Raw genomic sequence first — 22163 nt, 5'->3', positions numbered from 1 at the left:
ACCAGAGGCAGGGGTGGGGAGGGAATGGGGGGAATTGGATGAAGGCAGTCAAAAGGTACAACTTCCAGCTCCTTTTAACTTATACAATGCTATATGTTAATTATACCTCAATAACACCGGGGAGGGGGAAAAAAAAAAACAACACCCCAACTCAAACCGTTTATGAAGCGTATGTCAAAAAGGTATACATGTTTTTCAGATAAAAAACCGACCTAGTTCGAGGGATTTTAGCTGAGTCTTGAGGGTCTAGACCAGTACCTGTGCTCCTGCACTTTTGATATTTTAAACAGGAACAGCCTTAGTACTTACAAGAAGCTGCTCAAACTCAGTGCTGATTAAATGCTTGAGGAAAGAAACTGATGCGCTTTGCCGTGGCAAAGGCCGGAAGGACGCCCCAAAAGTCACAGCCTGGTCTGTGCTTCAACACTCAGAGCCTCACCAAGTGTCATGTCCAGCACACCCCGGAGTGACCCACGAGGGAGTGTGGTTAGAGAGGGAGGTTGGCACTAAGCCTTGTCGGAGGTGACCCCCTCACCTGCAAGGCACTTGCCACTTGCAGACAGAAGGACCTGGACCGGGTTCAAGAACTCAAGCGTCAAGGCTGCGCCCTCTCAGGCTTCTGACTGGGGCTGAGGCTAACATAGCAGGTCTTTTTGGTGAATATGCCATTTTAAAACTTAGCTTTATTTCAGGAGCGCACTCCCATCTCCCCCATGATCCTGACTCAACAGCATTTCACAACCACACCAGGAGGCAGGCTCTTTTTCGGGGGCACTGAGGTGGCTGTGAAAGGAGCCTTTGAATTTCAGAACACTGCGGCCCACCTATTTGGAGCTCGCGTCCTTGACAGTCTCGGTATTTTCGGGCGTGGCACACTGCGCATGGGGTAGCCGTGCAGATGTGCACTTTCTGTGCCTCACCTTACATGTTCGTAAGAACAACTGTAGTGCACCGAAGCCTCGCTGAAGCGTGAGCTCAAAGGTGCCCTTGACCAACGAGTTCAAAGTTATCCATGGCCATGGGAGAGATACCTGTGCTGGAGAGCACCTCCTTTCAGCACCTTATACACGTAGATATATTAGCTCTGCTTGTGGCTGCGCTTATTCTTTCGCTTATCCTAAGCCTACCCGACAACGGTCTCGTAGCGGTTCTTGGGCGGCGCCTCCGGAATGGAAGGCAGGCGGAGCCAGCCCTGAACGGGCGGCGGGAATGACTATTTATTATCTCCATATTCAAATGAGGCCTCCAACTTCCTAGAATCGGATTGGACGGTCCGGTCCCGCTCTGCCTGGTTATGTAAATAGTAGATGCCAGTTCTTCTTTCCTATTGGACAATAGGTCAACCAATCCGAAGGCTATGAGTGGAGTCAGGTTCGGTTTAGTTCAGTTCAGTTCAGTCGCTCAGTTGTGTCCGACTGTTTGCGACCCAATGTGCTGGAGCTAGCCAGGCCTCCCGAGTCAGGTTGCGGGTTTCTGTTCAAACCCTTTTTTCTAACTGGAGCTGGGTCTTTGTTTAGTTACCGTGTCTGTACCAGACAAGAAAATGAAGAAGGTAATAAAAACCCGCTTTAATCCCGCGTCTCCGATTTTCCTGTATAGGAGACAAACACAAGGGGAGATATCTTGAGACCGTGAATGAATGAATGAATGTGAAGTCGCCCAGTCGTGTCCGACTCTTAGTGACCCCATGGACACCAGGCTTCTCCGTCCATCGGATTTTCTAGGCAAGAGTACTGGAATGGGTTCCCTTTTCCTTCTCCAGGGAACTTCCCCACCCAGGGATCGAACCCAGGTCTCCCGCATTGCAGACAGACAGTAAACCTTCTGTAAGGTTTACCAGTAAACCGGTAAGCCACCAGGGAAGTCTGAGATGGCGAGTTTGTGCTTATTTAGTAGAGGGAAATAGCAGCTTCCAACCACCATTCCAATCATTTGTTTCCTATCATTTTTTTTTACCCCCGAGGGCCGAAGAGATAATTCCTTTCAGAATTCAAGAGTAAATGCGAACGGTTCTTTCAGAAGTACAGAAAATAGTACTGAAAACAAACTAAGGTACTTACATAGGATGCAACAAGGCAGATTTTTAACTGGAGGGAGGAAATGAATGGGTTCCAAAGGAAACATTAGTCCTTTATATTGTTATTAATACTGACTAAACAACCCCATTTGAAGTGACAGCTATATGATAAGTGTATATGTATCAGCTCGTGTAGCCTCCTAATAACCCCCAGGGTTAGATACTTTTATTGTCCTGTAATTACCCATCAGAATGGAGGTTTTGGAACCATTAAAGGGTAAATTTTAAAGAGTTTATATGAGCAGAAATGGTTCAAATTGGGTAGCATCCAATCTAGCTGTTAGAAAGGGGCTGTACAAAATGAAAGACTTCTACGGCCAGAAGGAAGCAGAACAAGGAAGATATACTAGGCAAAAAAGCAGCTTGCTTACTCTAAAGTTACTTCTTTTCAGGAGATGGCAGGGCTCTAATTAGGCAGATGACCTAACTGGTGTTGATCAGGCAATTTCTGATCGGCTGGTTTAAGATTCTATTTTTAGGAAAGCCGAAACTGTAATTAAGTCAAGTCTTGGTTTGGTGATATGGGGCTTAGCATAAGAGACTCCATTTGGGGCCTGTCTTATTTTTAACTGAGTTTCCTCGTCTGTTTGGATAATGCACTGGATGGCTAAAGTTGCCAGGTAAATGACCTCCACACCAGCGCTGGAAAACTGTGATGTGTGTAGTAATCTGCTTAAAATGCAGATTCAGACTCAATACATTTCAGGTGGGGCCTAAGCATATGCGTTTCTAACGGGGTTCCCCAGGCATTATGTAACACAACTGAGAAATGTGAATTCATAGGCCCTTCTGTTTCTATCTTGGGAGTCAATATAATAGGGGAGTTTAATCTTCTGTATATAGGAATTAATTTAATAGAGAGTCAACTTAGAGTTACAGTTATATACAGAAGATTAAACTCCATTATATTTACCTGGCAACTTCAGCCATCCAGTGCATTATCCAAACAGACGAGGAAACTTAACAGCACCCACAAAAGACAGAGTGGCTCACTGAGTTCAGGGCAGTTAGCAAGGTGCTTTCAAGATATAAGTTTGAAGAAACCCAAATGGGATATTATTTGTCTTAGAAAGTTTGGGTATGAAGAAAGTGGAGGAGAGATGCCAGGGGGCCACTCTTCAGATAGCCTGTGCTTAGCTCCCTATCTGGGGCTAATAATTTACCATCTCTGCCCCTCTACTTCCTCATCTGTGAAGTGAGGCTATGGATGCCTACTTAATGGGATTGCTATGAGTGAATGTGTCAGGCAGATGGCGGATGTGGTCATATATTTAGTGCTCAAGTCCTGTTGGTTCCATTTCATCCAGCCACAGCCAGGGATGCATGCCTCAGCTGAGCTCCCTCTGTGCCAGGGGAAATACATCACATAAATACGGAGCATAAGCCTTTCTCTTGTCTGCTAGAACATGGACTAAGCTGTAAACTCCAGGGCAAGAGATGTGTCCTTAACTTCTGAATCTCTAAGGTGGAACATAGAGCTTGGCACATAGTGGAGATGCAACAAATGTTTGTTGAATGAATAAGTCTGTGAGCTGAGGCAGTGTCCCCTACCTGCAAGTCTGTGAGCTGAGCTGCTTTGAATGTGCTGAGTATTAACTATTTTATCTGTTTATTTTAAAAATCTGTAGTTTACTTAAACATTTCTAGAGAGCTCATTGTTATCAAGTGGTAGTGAAATGAAAGTGTTGCTCAGTCCTGTCTGACTCTTTGCAACCCCATGGACTATAGCCCACCAGGCTCCTTGGTCCATGGATTTCTCAGGCAAGAGTACTGGAGTGGGTAGCCAGTCCCTTCTCCGGGGGGTCTTCCAACCCAGGGATGGAACCTGCATCTCCTGTGTCTCCCACATTGCAGGCAGATTCTTTACTGTCTGAGCCACCAGGGAATCCACTTAATGAATACTTAATTCAATTTAGTGCTCATAACATCCTTTCCACATATGCACTATTATGAACTCCATTTTGCAGATGAGACAGCAAAAGGCAGTCCTTTCACTTCTCCAGTGAAACAGCTGATGAGATAACTAGCCCTGGAAATTAGGTCAGCGGTACCAAGCTTTGTGCTAACCACACCTAGGTTGTTTGGCTTTGGATGTGGAATTTCATTTTGAAGAGGAAATAATACACAAGATATATATATATATATATATAATATATACATATGTATCATATTGAAGAGGAAATAATATATGTAGGAAAAAATGCATTGCCCTGTGTTTAAATTTCCAGGGAAAAACATCAGTCAGATATCTTAAAATTTCTACTGCAGTAGAAAGCTAAAAGAACTGCAGATGAAATTTCACTCAATTCCACATTCCCAATCCAATTCAAATTTTTAAAAATAGTTTTTGAATACAAGACACATTTATAAAATAGACAAATGCTTGCTTCTGGATCACTTGTTCAAACTGTTTTTGTAATCATTATTTTTTTTATACCAGAGACTTAATGACCAATGTATACAAATGATTGGTCTCACCCTTGGAAAAGGTCTGAAGCTTGATCTTGCACCGGCGGTACACTCAAACAAAAATCTTTTTTGTTTCGCCTGTAGATCTAGTTGGTATAGTTTTCTCAGAATGAAAGCTATCTTTTATTCTTAAAACTCACTGTTCTGAGCAGGTCTTTCTGTCTCAGTTAAGACTCATTGGTGGTAGTTGTTGAAGCTGTTAATAACGTTTGTAATGTTACAGAGAAAAAACTTTCCTTCCACCCTCTTGGGTTCGGTAGGTAGGTTTATGAATACACTGACAACAGGCAGAATAACAGGAGAAAAGTTATGCAAATTTATTCATTTTAAAATACTATGTGCATGGAAAAAGTGAATTATTATTGCAGGGGAAAAAATGAATAACCCCAAAAGCAATGAGATTTGAGAGCTTAGATACCATCTTAGTAGGAGAAGGGGAGAAGTAGTCCTCATAGAGGAGAGTAAATGATATTAGGAAAGATGACAGGCCCTTAGGAGACTACACAGGAGGTATGATAGTTTGTGACAGTCTGGGTGTGGCATTGACATCTAGTCTCCTTTCTTGTGACGAATCAGTCTTCCTTTGCTGATGAAACTCTCAGGAGGGAACAGATGACAGTTAAATTCATTTTGAAGGAACTGTTTTTAGGCAGTTAGGGGGAGTTCAGAGAAAGCTTCTCACAGTGTTTGCTGTTTCTCAAGTGATTTCAGTCCCAAATAATCAATATGACAAGTGTGGCATATTCGGGGATGATATGTCCGGAACACTTTCAGTAGCAAAATTTATCCCAGGCACCTGGCATAGAAAATCAGCTCTTCTTCTTTCTCTGTTCTAGGTTAGTACACAGAAAGAGGGCAGCCATCTGCAATCTAGAAGAGGTCCTCACCAGAACCCACCCACACTGGCACCCTGATCTCTCTCTTCCCAGCTTCCAGAATTATAAGTGCTATACTCCATTGTTTAAGCTCCCCAGTTCGTGGTATTCTGTCATAGCAGCCCAAATGGACAAGGGACAGGCCTCAGGATCAAGAGCAATATTTTGTATTGACCGATGGAACCCTATAGTGCAGGCGTGAGGTTTTCCAGAAATAAGGAAGGAAGGAAAGAAAGAAAGAGGGTTTCCCTACTGACTCAGTGGTCAAGAGCCTGCTTGCCAATGCAGGAGACATGGTTTGACCCCTGATCTGGAAGGATCCCACATGCCAGGAGTAACAAAGCCCATGTCCCACAACTGTTGAGCCTGTGCTCTAGAGCCAGGGAACCACAACTATTGAACTCACAAGCCTCAACTGTTAAGCCCACGCACCATACTACTGAAGTCCCTGTGCCTTAGAGCCTGTGCTCTGCAACAAAGGAAGCCGGCTGCAGTGGGAAGCCCACCCATTGCAACTGAAGGGTGGCTCCCCCGACCGTGGCAACCCGTGCGAAGCCGTGGTACAAGGACGTTCTTCTGATTGTTCTTCCAGGGAAACGCCACCCACTCCCGCATGTATACACCGTGTTTTTCTCCTATCTCCTAACTACATTAATTTCAAGATCGTAAGGTGTGTTGAAACTGAATCCAGCAGCTCCCAGCAGTAATGAGGCAATACAGAAAACACAAGACTTGAGATTTTATGGCAATCATTTTCTATATGTTATTGATATATTTTATATTTTTGGTATTTTCAGGAGACGTAGTCTGGACCTGGGAAGGGAGAGCTGGGGGTGGGCGAGGAAGGCTGTAGAGCAGGGTGTTGGGGGCTGCGAAGGGAGAGGTGTTGGGAGGAGGTCAGGAGCCTGGTGGGAGAAGGGATGGGAGTGATGGGTTTTTCACGAAGGAAGTTGGGGACTGAAGGGTTTAGGAAGGGTTCTGGGAGATGGGCGGAGTGGAGGTTAACGAAAGGTGACTGGGGGATGGGTGGGCAGACGGCCTCACCCTTGGCATACCCCAGTGGACACCCAGCCTCACCTTGGTGGTTTTGTCCAAAGCCCTCCTCACCCAACCCCCTCCCTCCCCAAAGCAGCAGCATTCCTGTGTTACCAGCGCGTCAGGAAATCGGGATAATATCCAAAGATACTGGTGAAAACATTAAGACACAAATGTGCGTAAAATACAAGAAATTCCAAACTCAGACACTAAATTGAAGGACGCGGCAAAGTGGTGGAATAAGGGAAAGCATTGGAAGCTCAGAGAGGCGCTTTAGCCAATAGGTTTGTGGTGAGTGAAAGTCGCTCAGTCCAGTCTCTTTGTAACCCCGTGGATTATACAGTCCATGGAATTCTCTAGGCCAGAATACTGCAGTGAGTAGCCTTTCCCTTCTCCAGGGGATCTTCCCAACCGAGGGATCGAACCCAGGTCTCCTGCATTGCGGGCGGATTCTTCACCAGCTGAGCCACCAGGGAAGCCTTTGTCGTGAGGGGAGAACGAGATTGAGTTTGAACCAAACCACATGGGCCCTTTTAGGGGAAATACCGGAGGCGGCTGCTCACTTGGTTCCTGCCCTGGCAGTCGCCCGACTGTAGTGTGGAGCAGACACTGCAGGGAAAGTCCACCGACCCGGCCCCAACCCTCCACCCCACCTGCGCCTTTACGCAACCTGTGCCGCTTGCCATCCGCTTGCGTCCTGGCACTGCGGCACTCCTGCGCCATTGAGCTCCACTCTGCAGCTCGCTTGCAATCCTTTGTCCACGGGCCCCTCTGTCCCGCCTCGTTGCCCTGCTGCAGACTCTGAGCACGGCCGCCCTTCTGCGCGCTACTCTGTGTGTCCAGAAAGCCCCTTCGCGCTGGATCCCAGCGCCAGGCCAGCCTGGAGCGGGTCACCCACCCTCACCGCTCGAGGCGCCTCCGCGGGGAGCCGTCCTGAGAGGCTGGCAACGCCACAGCTGTTCTCAGGCCACCCGCGTTGTCAAGTGACTTGGGCTTTTCTGCGTGCCCTTGGTTTTTCTTCCGTTGTCTTGGCAAGGGGGTGGGGTCCAGAATTTTGGGAGCGAATGAGTTCCCCCCACACCTTTAGGAAGAGAAGAGTTGGCGGGGCCGGGGCGGGGGGGGGGGGGACGGGGGGGAGGCAGGCGGGGGGGGGGGCGGGGGGAGGCAGGCGGGGGGCGAGGGCGGAGGGAGCGGGGAGCGGAGTGCGATGATGGGTTAGGTTTGGAAATCGTCACTCATGGGTCTGGACGGGGCAAAGAGCTCACCACCTGGTCTCCCCCGGAGACTCCTCCGAAGTGAGCCAAGACCCCAGGCTCGCCTTCCTTTGGTACTAACAGCCTTAGGCTCTGGTCCAGCGTTCTTCCCAGAGTCCTATGCTGGAACACCAAGTAAGTCCTACCAGCCTCCAGAATTATGAAAAATAAATATCTGCTGCTTTTAACCTACCCAGTCTATGGTGGTATAACAATCCAAGTGGGCTGAGATGGGGAGCCAAGGAATGTGCCGCCTCCATTTTCAGTCCTATGGTTCAAATCACTTTGTCACTTTTGGTACTGACAAATAAAGATGAAATGGATTTCATTTCCTAGAAGATGTACTGTGCCGCTTTATTAAAGTATTATACTAGTATTTACTTGAGCTGATGCAGACTGGCCCATTTATTTTTTATTCTAGATTTAAGAGCTCTGTGGGATAAGACAGTAGTCATTCATTTGACTTATTTTAGTTAAGGAAGAACAGGTTTGGGTAATTTTAAAAATCCAGCAAGAAATTTGAAATTTTATTTATTTTGGTAAAAAACACATGAAAAAATCTCTTAATAGAGTTTAAGTGTATAGTACAATATTCAGTTGTTATTTATATTCGGCTGTTCATACAATGACTGACTTGCTAATGACACTTCACAGCTCAGGGCTCATTACTATCGATTTGAATGAGCACCACCTCTTGTTTATTTACACATATATATATGTGTGTGTAAATATGTATATTCCCAAATATCTTCCCTCTGCCCATTTTTCTTGCTTGCCTGCTTTCCAGTGCACTTTTAAAGAAAGTCTAATGAAGTACTGGAAATATTTTGAAGATGTGATATTGTGATATATAATAAATATATATTTAGTCTTCCTCCCTATTCCTGGCACAGAGCTCAAAAAACCCTTGGAATTTCCTAAGTGATGAGAATCATAAAAGAGTTTTGATATTCAAAACAAACCTCTGTTGATGACACCAGACTGTGTTAGTAAGGTGACTTTTGGAAAGTCTTTGAGGATGGGAGCAGTCCCCAGGGGAACCAACTTAGAGAGACAGGGTTAGAAATTTTAATGCCACCCTGACCTCCTGGGAGGGGAGAGGGGCTAGAGGTTGAATCCATTATCAGTGGCCAATGATTTAATCAATCATGGATATGTAATGAAGCTTCCATAAAAGCTCAAAAGGATAGGGTTTGGAGAGATTTCAGGTCAGTGAACATCTAGAGATTTGAAGAGTGTTATGCCCAGAGAGCGGAGAAGGCAATGGCACCGCACTCCAGTACTCTTGCTTGGAAAATCCCATGGACTGAGGAGCCTGTTAGGCTGCAGTCCATGGGGTTGATAAGAGTCGGACATGACTGAGCGACTTCACTTTCACTTTTCACTTTCATGCTTTGGAGCAGGAAATGGCAGCCCACTCCAGTGTTCTTGCCTGGAGAATCCCAGGGACGGGGGAGCCTGGTGGGCTGCCGTCTATGGGGTTGCACAGAGTCGGACACGACTGAAGTGACTTAGCATAGCATAGCATAGCATGCCCAGAGAGAGCATGAAAGCTCTGCACCTTTCCCCATATCTTGCCCTATGCAACTCTTTCACTTGGTTGTTTCCAGGTTACATGCTTTTATAATAAACTGGTGATGTGTTCTGTGAGCCACTCTGGCAAATTGATGGAACTGAGGATGGGGGTATGGAAACCTCTGATCTGTAGTCAGTGGCTCAGAAGCATAGACAACCTGGTCTTGGGAAGGAACTAAAGGTTCTTGACTTTGTTTTATGGCTATTTTGTCTTGTTTGACTGTTTTCCTTTGTTTCTGCATTTTCTCATTTCTCTGATTAAGTTTGTTATTTGGAACTAGCTGGAAGCGAGTCTCTCTGCAGGGAAGGCCTTGCGGAGTCCTGGGGGGTTTCCTAAGTAGAGTTTGGAGACCACAAGGGGGAGCTATCCTGTGCTGCAATGATAACAGAGCCCAACAGGAAGAAGAATGCTCCTCTTTTTTGGCAAGGACTCAGAGCGACTTCACTTTCACTTTTCACTTCCATGCATTGGAGAAGGAAATGGCAACCCACTCCAGTATTCTAGCCTGGAGAACCCCAGGGACGGAGGAGCCTAGTGGGCTGCCGTCTATGGGGTTGCACAGAGTCGGACACGACTGAAGTGACTTAGCAGCAGCAGCCAATGAAGATATGGACTCTTTGTTTACTGAAGCCTCCCAGTTTTCTTTTCCTATTCATAAAAGTGTTCTTCCTTTGCCGTGTGGAAATATGAATGTGGCTCGCCATGGTTGCAGACCCCAAGTTGCAGTTCTCTACTAATCCCAAATAAATTCACGCTTGTTTCAGGTTAGCAAACTTCAACACTTCTTTTATCTTTTTTACTGGACTCAATTCAACTCATAACAAATGGTTAGTTCCTCTCTGGTTAGTTCTTCCCCCCCATCCCCACACCCATAAATAAGTTTAAAGAAACATTTCCTTTAAGTATGGCTTATTGGGTCCCACACATTTTGACATGTAGTTATTTCTGTGTGGATCACAACAAACTGTGGAAAATTCTTAAAGAGATGGGAATACCAGATCTCCTGAGAAATCTGTATGCAGGTCAAGAAGCAACAGCTAGACTAGAACATGAAACGATGGACTGGTTCCAAATTGGGAAAGGAGTACGTCAAGGATGTATATTCTCACCCTGCTTATTTAACTTATATGCAGAGTACATCATGCGAAGTGCCGGGCTAGATGAAGCACAACCTGGAATCAAGATTGCCAGGAGAAATATCCATAACCTCAGATATGCAGATGACACCGCCCTCATGGCAGAAAGGGAAGAGGAACTAAAGAGCCTCTTGATGAAAGTGAAAGAGGAGAGTGAAAAAGCTGGCTTAAAACTCAACATTCAAAAAACTAAGATTCATGGCAATTAGATGGGGAAACAATGGAAACAGTGACAGACTTTATTTTCTTGTGCTCCAAAATCACTGCAGATGGTGACTGCAGCCATGAAATCAAAAGACGCTTGCTCCTTGGAAGAAAAGCTATGACAAACCTGCTGCTAAGTCGCTTCAGTCGTGTCCGACTCTGTGCGACCCCACGGACGGCAGCCCACCAGGCTCCCCGGTCCCTGGGATTCTCCAGGCAAGAACACTGGAGTGGGTTGCCATCTCCTCCTCCAATGCATGAAAGTGACAAACCTAGACAGCCTATTTAAAAAGCAGACATCACTTTGCTGACAAAGGTCCATATAGTCAAAAGATTCGAGAGATGGACCAATAAACAAGGCTGAGGACCAAAGAATTGATGCTTTTGAACTGTGGTGCTGCAGAAGACTCTTGACAGTCCCTTGGATGGCAAGGAGATCAAACCAGTCAATCCTAAAGGAAATCAACCCTGAATTGGAAGGACTGATGCTGAAGCTGAAACTCCAGTACTTTGGACCCTGATGTGAAGAGCCGACTCCTTGGAAAAGACCCTGATGGTGGGAAAGATTGAGGGCAGGAGGAGAAAGTGGTAGCAGAGGATGAGATGGTTGGACGGCATCATCGACTCAGCGGACGTGAGTCTGAGCAAACTCTGGGGGATAGTGAAGGACAGGGAGGCCTGGTATGCTGCAGCCCATGGGGTCTCAAAGAGTTGGACACGACTGAATGACTGAATTGAACTGATCTGGTGACGCTATCTCCAGATACTGTCAAAATTATGTTAAATTGTAAACACAGAGAATTGCCTGCTGTGGGAAAAAATCCACACATTGGAACTGGGAGCAGATCATCGATGGATTATAATATTGTTTGCCATTCTTCATTCCCAAAACTCTTTCATACACACCTTTTCAAATTGATGGCTAGTACAATTTGCTGAGTCATTCCCCATTATTCCACTTCAAGATTCCACCCCTCCCAAATATTGATATGACAATCATTTCTCCAAATCAAGCCAAATGATAAGAGGATTTATTTCCATTTGAGGTTATTTTATAGAATATATTTTGAGAAAAGGTATTCCAAAGGTTATAAAAAAAATTGAAGATTTTTAAAACATATTGCTACATTGTCTCCCAGAAGCAGTATCTGCAAAATCAGAGTTTTCTTTTGATTGAAACCCAGTGGGAGGGCCCTCCTAGGTACAAAAGCCCCTCCATGTTCCCCGTTTCTTGTTTGTAGAAAAAGGCTTCAGTATCCTAGGTCTTCTCTGAGTTCTGAAGAGCAGACTCAGGCTCTCATTAGGGAAGTGATATGTTGAGAAAGTCCAAGCTCAGGTTGGAAAAGAATTCCCAAACAGAGTATTTCAGAAGGGATTTCATTTATTTTATTAAGTTTATTTCATTTAGTTTATTAAGAACAAAGAGCAGAGATAATGTGGGTACTGCAAGCAGAGTGGGCCGACCTTGACAGACCAGGGAGAGCTCACAGTTTTCCTGTGTGAGTAGCCAATTTTTATAGCCTCAAAACAAAGAAAATTCCTGCTGGAAGGCTGGCATTAAGTGATTGGTTAGGGTGCTATACGATGACTACCAGGCTGGGCATTTTTGCCTAATTTGGGGTCAGAAAGCCTGATAGTGATGATCAGGGAGGCTTTTGACAATGGTTGCAAAGGGGCTCAGTCAGCTTCTGAGGTGAACTTGGTTCTGGGCTCCACTTCTGTGGCCTTGGGGCAGGATTTAACATGATGGACTGCAGACATGAAGAAAAAGCATGGACTTCCCTGGTGGTCCAGAGGTTATGAATCCACCTGCCAACGCAGGGATCATGGATTTGATCCCTGGTCCTAGAAGATTCCTCATGCCTTGGGGCAACTAAGCCCATGTGCCACAGCTACTGAAGCCCTCATGCCCTAAAGCCTCTGCTCTGCCACATGAGAAGCCAACTCGCCACAACTAGAGAAAGCCCATGCATAACAATAAAGACTCAGCACAGCCAATAAATATTTTTAAAAAGGAAAAGCAAGATAGCTTGAAAAATAGTTCAGCAATAGAACAGTCTTAGTTCCTTCTCAAGGGATATAATAATCTGATGTGTATCTTTGAGTTGTCCTGCAGAAATTACTCCCAGGTGGAGGGTGGTGACTATATGATGACCACAGGTAGGTAGACCCAAGACCGGTTGGAACCAGGTTGATGGTAAGGATTCTTGAAACATAACCTTGATGTTATCTCACCACCAGCCAATCAGAAGAAAGTTCACCAGAATTTACTGCTTACTTATTACCCCAAATGCTATCTTTAAAAATCTTTCCCTAGGGGAGTGGGAGGGAGGCTAACAAGGCAGGGGATATATGTACACTTAGAGTTGATTCACGTTGTTGTATAGCAGAAAGCAACACAACATTGTAAAGTAATTATCCTCCAATTAAAAATAAAAATTAAATCAACAACAAACAAAACCCCCAAAAAAACCTTTCCCTAAAACCACTGGGGAGTTTGGATTTTTTGAACATGTGCTGCCCATTCTCCTTGCTTGTGAAGTGAAAGTTGCTCAGTCATGTCTGACTCTTTGCAATGCCATGGACTACACAGTCCAGGCCAGAATACTGGAGTGGGTAGCCTTTCCCTTCTCCAGGGGACCTTCCCAACCCACGGATTCAACCCAGATCTTCCTCATTGCAGGCGGATTCTTTACCAGCTGAGCCACCAGGGAAGCCTAAGAATCCTGGAGTGAGTAGCCTATCCCTTCTCCATCAGATCTTCTTGGCCCAAGAACTGAACCGGGGTCTCCTGCATCACAGGTGGATTCTTTACCAGTTGAGCTACTAGCAGGGCTCCCCCCTTGCTTGGAGCCCTGCTAATAAACAATGTACTTTCTTTCACTACACAAAAGCTTGGCTTTGTTTTGAGACAGATGAGTGGAGCCAAGTTTGGTTCACTAACAAGGTCTCCCAACTTAATAGTGAAAAAAAAAAATCTCAATTTATAGTTTTATTTCTTAGTAACTGGGTAGAGTGTACAATTTTTCTATTCAGCATTTGCTTTTATTTGTATTTTTGTGAACTAACTGACAAATTCTAGTGGTATTTTTCCACTGAAATTTTCTGTTCGAATTTTATGAACTCTGTATATTTTGGCTGGTAGTTTCCTAGTTTGGCTGTTTGCCTGATTATTTTTCACACTCACAGGATTATTATGGACTTTGCTCATTGATTTCTTTTCTTTCCACTTTTCTCTCCATTATGTTCCTAGTTTACCCAACAAATCAGCTAGGCTCTTCTTCAAGTGCTTTTCTCCTTCTGCCCATCACTCGACAGAACCAACCTCAGTTTACTAGCCACACCTCTGACTGCCCATTTAGTGCATTTTCAAGTCTATGCCAATGCACACAAAGAGAATAAAGAGGGTCACTCACTATCCTGATATGGGAAGGGGTAAGTTGCAACCCACCGCAGTTGCCCATTGACAGTGTGTCCTGAGGGGAATTCAAGACAGGAAAACTGATGAAACATTCTGCACTTTGGATTTACCAAGCCCCTAGATAGTTAAAATGTGTAACTAAGGAATAGTTTCAGTGACTCCATATTCTTGCATCTTCCCATAGACAGAAGAGCACTAAAGTCAGCAACTTGAGATATCTGTTGTAATTAGCAGTACTCTTTTATCAAGATGTATGTCTGACTACAAGTATTTACTGATCAAAACAATTCTTCTATATACTGGCTCATTCCCTATCTCTTTGGAGCAGCCCCTCAGGCTTTCCTGGTGGCTCAGATGGTAAAGAATCTGCCTGCAATGCAGGCAACCCAGGTTTGATCTCTGGGTTGGGAAGATCCCCTGGAGAAGGAAATGGCAACCGACTCCAGTATTCTTCCTTGGAAAATCCCATGGACAGAGGAGCCTGGCAGGCTATAGTCCATTGGGTCACAAAGAGTCTGACACAACTGAGCGACTAACACACACACACACACATTCCTCCTTTCCTCCTCCTTCGGAGGTAAGGAGAGGCTGTGTGGATGAAGACATGCTTGCCTTATCAGTAAACAAAGGGTGTTGTGGCACAGCAACTGGGCAATGGTACATCCTGAGGCGATTTAGGAAGGAGAACAGGATACTAGCCCTTTAGATAGCGAAAGTGAAAGTGAAGTCGCTCAGTCGTGTAGCCTACCAGGCTTCTCTGTCCATGGGATTCTCCAGGCAAGAATACTGGAGTGGGTTACCATTTCCTTCTCCAGGGGATCTTCCTGACCCAGGGATCAAACCCAGGTCTCCTGCATTGGAGGCAGATGCTTTAACCTCTGAGCCACCTCTATCAAAGGAATGATTCCAATAACCCCAGATGATTACATCTTCCCATATATTAAAAAAAAAAGCACTAAATTCATTAATGTAAGATGCCTGGTTTTCTTTAATCAACAGCAAATTTTGATAGTCCAACTATTTGGTTTTTGTTGCAAAAACTCCTATATACCTGGGTTTTGAGAGGCTCTCTTCCCGGAGCAAGTCTGCCGAATAGAACATCAACTCTCAACTTTTAGGTTGAGCATTTTCTTCGGTAAACAGCTATTTCCTGGCTACGTATGTGTGCGTGCTTGCATGCTTAGTTGCTTCAGTCATGTCCAACTCTGCGACCCTATGGGCCTTAGCCCCCCCAGGCTTCTCCTTCCATGGGAGTCTTCAGGAAAGAAAACTGGAGTGGGTTGCTGTGTCCTCCTCCAGGAGATCTCTCCCGCCCAGGGATCAAAGCAGCATCTCTTAAGTCTCCTGCATTGGCAGGCGGGTTCTTTACCACTAGAGCCACATGGGAAGCCCCATTTCCTGGCTATAGGCATAAAAACTTAACTTTTACATTATGCGTTTTTCATTAAGTGAACATCAGGTTAAAAACACGCACACAAAACCAAAATGCAATACCTAGGAAGACTGCACGTATATGGACTGAAAGACTCACTTTTTAAAAATTGAAGATTATGTTTTTTACACCACGTGCTTGCTTAAAAACCAAAAACCAAAAATCCAAAAAAACCTCGCCCTAGTAGACTGCTCCTCCCCAAACCATTTTTTGTCTTTTCTAAAGAAATGCTAACAAACTTCCTGGTATGGACCGGGATACTGGTAGCTTTGGGTTTTATCAGATGTCTTCAGTCTGCATTAATGAGTTTTCTCAACGCTGAATTCTCCGTTCCTGTGGCTCAGGGACAATGAGTGGACCGAAGGCCTGGGTTTCAAGCTGCTAAGGTGGGGCTGAGGTAGAAAAATATGAGGCAGTCAGTGTAGCCTAGGGTCAAAAGAAAAAAAAAAGGACTCGATTTCTTCTTTTAAAATCGAATTCCAACCTCCTCTTATTTTTCACCTAAGTGTTTGCTGTTCCAGTTTGTTGATATTTAAAGGGAGTGCCTCTAAGTTCCCTTGACCTGAAGGCCATAAAACACCAGAACCTGTGACAAAACAATCAGCAACTGATCAAGGAGAAAAACACCAGGTGGCCCATTAACTTTAGAACACGGTCCTTAGACAATGGCCTGAGGTCACCAGAAAAGGGGAGGGGAGAGGGCACGAGAAAAGATGAGAGGATGGAGACTCAATACCATAAGAAAATTCAAGAACTGGGAGATCAGGAAAAAAGGGTCATACAAATTGACAAACTGACATGATGATTTTTAGACCAGGGATTATGTACACTGGGATCCTAAACCAACCAAAAACAAATAGGTGGGTCAACATTAGTAAAGATATAAACTGTTGCGATTCCCGCGATTTGGGGGAACCCAAACCCTCTCAGTGACTATGCTGGGAGCTCTGTACTTCTACTCTTTGAAACAAACTTGGCCTTTGTGAGTATCTTGCGTGTCCCTGGAAGATCATTCCTTCGCGGGCTGTTCCTGGATTCTCCTTTCAGGATGGCCCTCACAGGACGTGTTTCTCTGAGAGTCCACGTCTAACCTGCGCACACGGGAAAAGCCCACGCAGCTCGGTGCGTACAGAACGATTTGACGCGAGGGGTTGCACGCAAGAGGTCCCACGCTGCGGTTTTCCAGCCCAGTCCCCACCCCGCGTTAGCACAGCGCTGCAAGGAGGCGCTTGCAGATTAGGTCCTAGCAGCTTACAAAAAACGTTTTATAACGGAGTTTTCAAATGAAACTGCTTCCTTTTCGCACACGAGTCATTCACGGGAGAAGTGACAATCCCTGTAAGATTTCAGCGTGCGAGGACGTGGGTCGGAGCGAAGCGCATCTCTGCTAGCTGAGGCGGAGTGAGTGTACACCGCTGCCAGGACCTAGGCAGAGTGGCGCGGCCTCTGCCAGGACCCGGGAGGGTGGAGTACACCGCTGCCGGGACCTTGCGTGGAGAACACCCCTGCCAGGACCCTGCGCCGGGCGCCCAGCCATTCCAGTCGCCATTTCTTGTCTTGTGTCCCTGCGCTCCATCTCTATCAACGCATTCCTGTTCCTGGCTCTCCAGTAGCGCTTTTAGTGCGTCCGGGTCCCCGGTTCTCCCAGCCACCAGTGCGCCCCTGTTCGCATCCCTGTCTGCGCCCTCTGGGGCCCCGCCGCTGCCGCCCTGGCGCTTCCCGCGGGCCCCGGCGAGGCCGCCTGCGCCCTGTGCCAGAGCGCGCCCCGCGACCCGGTGCGCGCCGACTGCGGCCATCGCTTTTGCCGGGCGTGCGTGGTGCGATTCTGGGCGGAGGAAGACGGGCCCTTCCCGTGTCCCGAGTGCGCCGACGACTGCTGGCAGCGCGCCGTGGAGCCCAGCCGCCCGCCGCTCAGCCGCCGCCTGCTGGCGCTCGAGGAAGCAGCTGCGGCGCCCACGCGCGACGGCCCGGCCTCTGAAGCGGCGCTGCAGCTGCTGTGCCGCGCCGACGGGGGCCCGCTGTGCGCAGCTTGCCGCATGGCCGCGGGGCCCGAGCCACCCGAGTGGGAGCCCCGCTGGAGGAAGGCGCTGCGCGGCAAGGTGCCGTTTCCCGGAGGGTGCCCTGTCCCTTTTCTCATCACCAGACTGCGCCCTGTTCCCCCTCCGTATTCTCTGGATGGCGCTCTGGCCCCCAATCTCCATCTTCCAGACGGTGTCCTAGCTGCCCTCCCCATACCCCAGTTAGTGCCCTGTCCCCTTTCCTTCCTCTGGGGCCTAGTACCCGTTCTCCCATCCCAGGACGGGACCTTGTTTCCCCCGTTCCCTAACCCCAGAGGTTGCGCTCTCCGCACTCCCCTGTCTGGAAGGTATCCTGTCCCCCTTTCCCACGCCTGGACGGGGCACTTTCTCCTCTTCTCCCTCCACCTCCCTGCCCCGCCATACCCGCGAGACTTTCCCAGGGTTGAATTGTCCTGCCCCGCCCCCCTTGGCAAAGAGTCCTGCCGAAGCCCGCCCCCCCCACGCCCAGCCCCCTTTGTGTCACTGCCCTGCCCCCTGGAATGACGTCATACTATGGTAGCCCCACCCCCACGGGCATCCCTCAGTGGGTGTGGTAGTCGCTCAGTCGTGTCCACTCTTTGCGACCCCAGGAACTGTTGCCTGCCAGGCTCCTTTGTCCATGGGATTTCCCAGGCAAGAGTACTGGAGTCGGGGTGTGGCCTGAGGGTATTGGCCCCTCTCTGGTCCTGTGCACCCCTCCCATTCGGTCTTCTCACCTGCTCTGAGCCCTCTTGAGTCCCTTCATCCACTCTGTTCTGGAACCTTCTCCACTGTGCTCTCAACTGTTTACATGTGGCACTTGGCTCTGGGTCAGAACCTGCCATTGGAATCTGGTCACAGCTGAGGTCTGGTAATCCCAGGGACCCGCTGGTGTGTATGTTTGTGGGGGGGGGGGGGGGCGGGGGAGCGCAACGTTATTTCTGAGAGAATAAAGACAGCCAGGCCCCTGGAGTGGAAAGAGTCAGTGTGATCCCTGCCCACCTGAGGGGAGAGAGTAGCCTGTTTGAGGGTTCGTGCGCCAGGGACTGGGTCCTGCAGTCTTCTTAAGCAGTAGGATGTTGCATCCAGGAGCTTCCTTGGAGTTACAGCTTGTGGCCAGGGGACTGGAGTTGGACTTCCTGGTGAAGGACCCCCACCCACCCAGTCAGTGCACGGAAATGGGCAGGCCCTGTGTGTGCCCATGGTCACCCTAAAGGGGCCACCCTCCGTCCCTCTGCTGGAGACAGTAACACTAGAGTCCTCAGTGAATAGTCTTGTGTAGTTACCCTGTTGGATTCTTAGCACAAATGTTTCTCTCAGACAATAGCATAGTGGGTCACTAAGACCCCCTCTGCAGCCTGCAGAGTTTTGAGGTGTCTGATGGGCTAAGATCATGAACTGGGGCTTCGGGACTGCCTGATGGGATTCTAGTGGTGTGATGTCCCTCTGGACGGGTTAGGTGGGCCCCAGACTTTCAGAAGTGGCCACACACCCCTTAACCAGCGTTTTTCTCCAGGAGAACAAGGGGTCTGTGGAGATCATGAAGAAAGATCTGAATGATGCTCGGGATCTGCATGGCCAGGCTGAGTCTGCTGCTGCTGTGTGGAAGGCAAGTGGGGTGGGGTTTGAGTCCACATGAGCAAGGAAACATGGATGTGTACCCTGACCCTGTCTGGCAGGGCCTTGGACCACAGCTGAGCGCTGTACAGTCTGACGGTCAGGGAACTCTCCTCCCTTGAGGCGGTCAGTGGTGGATGGGTGGGGTCTCAGGGTAGCCTGAGGACACAGGTATTCCTGCTGCCCACCCATCCTGTAGGGACATGTAATGGACCGGAGGAAGAAGGCTCTGACTGACTACAAGAAGCTTCGGGCCTTCTTTGCCGAGGAGGAGGGGCGATTTCTACAGGAAGCGGAGAAAGAAGAAGGGTCCCTGGAGGACGAGGACGAGGACCCAGCAGAGAGGTTCAGGTCTCTGCTGCAGGCTGTGTCGGAGCTGGAGAGGAGGCACCGCAACCTGGGTCTCAGTATGCTGCTCCAGGTAGGCACTCAGCCCTGCTGGTCAAGGGAGGGCAGCAGGATGCAGAGTCAAGAATTAGTAAGAGGGTAGCTTATCCAGAGAGAACCCTTCAGACCAGCACTGCCTGGCTTCCATTTGGGGCTGAATTTCAGGAATGAGTAATCCAGGAGACTGGCTTCCCCTCACATTTGCAGAGAGGGGGTGCTTGCATTGCAGTATTGAAATACTGGGCCCCTACCCTGTCCTTGGGCTCGACAGGTAGGAGCTGGCCACGAGGTCAGAAGAGGCAAGGATCTTGGGGACGGTGATGGTTGCCATGCCCTCATCCTGAATGTCCTCCTTACTCTCTGCCCTGAAGCCTTGCCTAAACCTGGGGATTCTGGGCTCTTTGCAACCCTTGAGTCTGATCCTGGAACTGGCAACGTCTGCCCTTCCCTCCTGTGAGCTGAGAGGTGCCGTTTTACCTCTGGCAGTAGTGGTTACTCAGCTCCAAGTGGGTGCTGATTGTGGGTGAAGAGACACGAGGGTCTGGTGGGGCCGGATTCTGCAGTCATCTGGCTTGCAGGATAGAAATTCGCTCACTCATTCCCTCTCTCCCTGTGCAGTGAAGTGCTGCCTGCCCAGGCAGCGGGCAGAGGAAGCTGTTAACCATCCCAGGCCTGAAACAGCTCCTCCATCTGCCTCCTTCTGGACCCCTTGTCGTCCTTCAAGACACCCCCAGCCCTGTGTGTCTTCTCCTAGGTGAATATGTGGACTGCGAACTCTAGGTGCCCACCTGGGCTTGCTGACGACAGTACTCTGCAGAAGAGTGTTTGTGTTCCCTTTTCCTCTGGGTGTTCATGTTTTCAGGCTGTAAACCTTTCACTGTAGAGATCTGTATTGGGGGTAAGTTAACCCAAGTGTATCCTGACTCCATAAAGTTCTTTTTGTTGCCCCAAGTTTCATCAGATTTTCTGAGGTCTCCGTGAGCCGTGGTTGTCATCTTCAGGAGGCTTGGGCTGTGCAGACCTGCTCCATGATGGGGCTGCTCCACCAGTCATGCACGCGCAGGCCCACACCCAGCAGTTAAGGTGAAATTTGAGGCGACTGTCAAGGGAAAGGAATGCTCAGTGTGCCTGGGTGGGGATGGTGGGCCGGTCAGACTTGGCACCTCTGCTTGAGGTCCTTGAACATCGTATGTTGCACAGACCTACACCTACTACGGCTCCGGGTCTGTGCACAGAAACACGAGAGCCTTGGGGTGTTCAGGGACAGTGCAGCCCCTTGCTGGCACGTCTTTCAGGCTATATCTTTTCTCTGCCTCTTAGTATATCTCCTCAACCTGTTCTCATTTCTCTTCTCCATCTTCCATCCCTTGGATGCCAGTGGTTTCCCAGGAGACTGTCTTAGCATCACCCTCTATCTGCCCTGTCTGCCCCTCACTGACCCAGGAATTTTTCCTGGGGCAGCAGGAGCAACGTCAGGGACAGGCCACCCCCAGACCTCACCTTGGTGTGTCATTTTCCCTGTACCTCTGACTTCCCTTCATATTTCCTCTGCTGGATGAATTTAGCAAAACTCCTTATTCAGTGTCATTGTGTAGATTGCTCCAAGTGACAAAAATGTAGCATGAAGTGACAAGATCAAGGGGTGTGAGAATTGACACAGACAGGCATTTAGGGTGGTGGTTGAGGCTATGAGTTGTTCACGCAAGTGCAGGTTTGTGATGAGTAGCCCATTTCTGGATGAACCTCTCAGATCTGGGAGTCACTCCAGCTCCTGGTTCTGCTGAGTGAAATTGGGGTGCTGCCCCAGTTTCCCATGACTGGAGATCCAGTTGCCCGTTTTTCTCCTCTGCAGGGATCTGCTGGAAGGCCTGCCTGTTTTTCTTGAAGTTGACTACTTCAAGACTGATGTGCTATACATGGCTGGTGTGCAGTCCAGAAAAGTGGTAGCCCCTGGGTTCCCAGTGCTGGGGAGAGATAGGAGGTCCCGATACCAGCATGGATCCAGTTTCTTTGTAACCGTGTGTAGATAAAATTCTCAGCCCGTTGGCCACCTCTCCTTTTCTCTCACATAATGTCTACATAAGAATGACAAACAGAGGGTGGGAAAAGCTGCCTGGTTTTGAATAGGAAACACGTTCATCTTCTTGGCAAGCTATAGGACCTTGGCCAAATAACCCTGCAGCATAGATGGCCGTTGATTCTGGTGAGATTTGACTCCTTTCTTAGCAGTTCCTCTGAATGTCTAAAGCTCTGCGTTGGTTGCTGGACTATACAGCCAACCCCTGCCATTTCCTCACTGAAGTCAGCCCTCACCCTCTGCTCCGTGCTCACTGGTCACAGTGGCCTCTGCTGTGGGTCCTGTGTTCTCTGTGGAATAATGTTCCTTTTCCAGACATCTCCATGGCTGGTCCCCTCATCTTCAAGTCCTTGCTGAAATGGTGTTTCTAGAAACCTCTGGCAGTGGAGGATCTTTGCATGCTCCTTCTCTTGAGGACATAGTTGAGTAGGGTCCCAGTGAATGTATGGCTTTTCCTCAACCCAGGTTCATTTGACTGGTTCAGGACCATGTCAGGCTCTGCATGTCTGAGGTCAGTGCAGAGGCATGAGTGAAGGGAAACCCAGGCTAGATGGACAAGAAGAGTTGT

The 22163-nt window shown here is 48.1% G+C and overlaps 1 protein-coding gene across 1 annotated transcript; it reads left to right on the top strand.

Annotated features, from left to right (window-relative positions):
- The first annotated feature begins 10342 nt into the window (after positions 1–10342).
- On the top strand, positions 10343–20469 carry RNF187 (ring finger protein 187). Its single transcript, XM_019963751.2, has 5 exons — positions 10343–10369; positions 17101–17577; positions 19031–19123; positions 19331–19552; positions 20137–20469. Exons 1-5 carry the CDS (start codon positions 10343–10345, stop codon positions 20137–20139), a joined length of 822 nt encoding a protein of 273 aa, XP_019819310.2. The 3' UTR covers positions 20140–20469.
- The last annotated feature ends 1694 nt before the right edge of the window (positions 20470–22163 follow it).

This window comes from Bos indicus, chromosome 7 (genome assembly GCF_029378745.1).
Source record: "Bos indicus isolate NIAB-ARS_2022 breed Sahiwal x Tharparkar chromosome 7, NIAB-ARS_B.indTharparkar_mat_pri_1.0, whole genome shotgun sequence".
Lineage (NCBI taxonomy): Eukaryota > Metazoa > Chordata > Mammalia > Artiodactyla > Bovidae > Bos > Bos indicus.
This window is presented reverse-complemented; position numbering and strand designations above follow the sequence as displayed.

Coding starts and splice junctions, on each gene's coding strand:
- RNF187 (XM_019963751.2), top strand. CDS start 10,343: ATGGACTGGTTCCAAATTGGGAAAGGA. Junction 10,370..17,100: donor GGTTCCAAATTGGGAAAGGA/GTACGTCAAGGA, acceptor TAGCGCTTTTAG/TGCGTCCGGGTCCCCGGTTC. Junction 17,578..19,030: donor GGAAGGCGCTGCGCGGCAAG/GTGCCGTTTCCC, acceptor GTTTTTCTCCAG/GAGAACAAGGGGTCTGTGGA.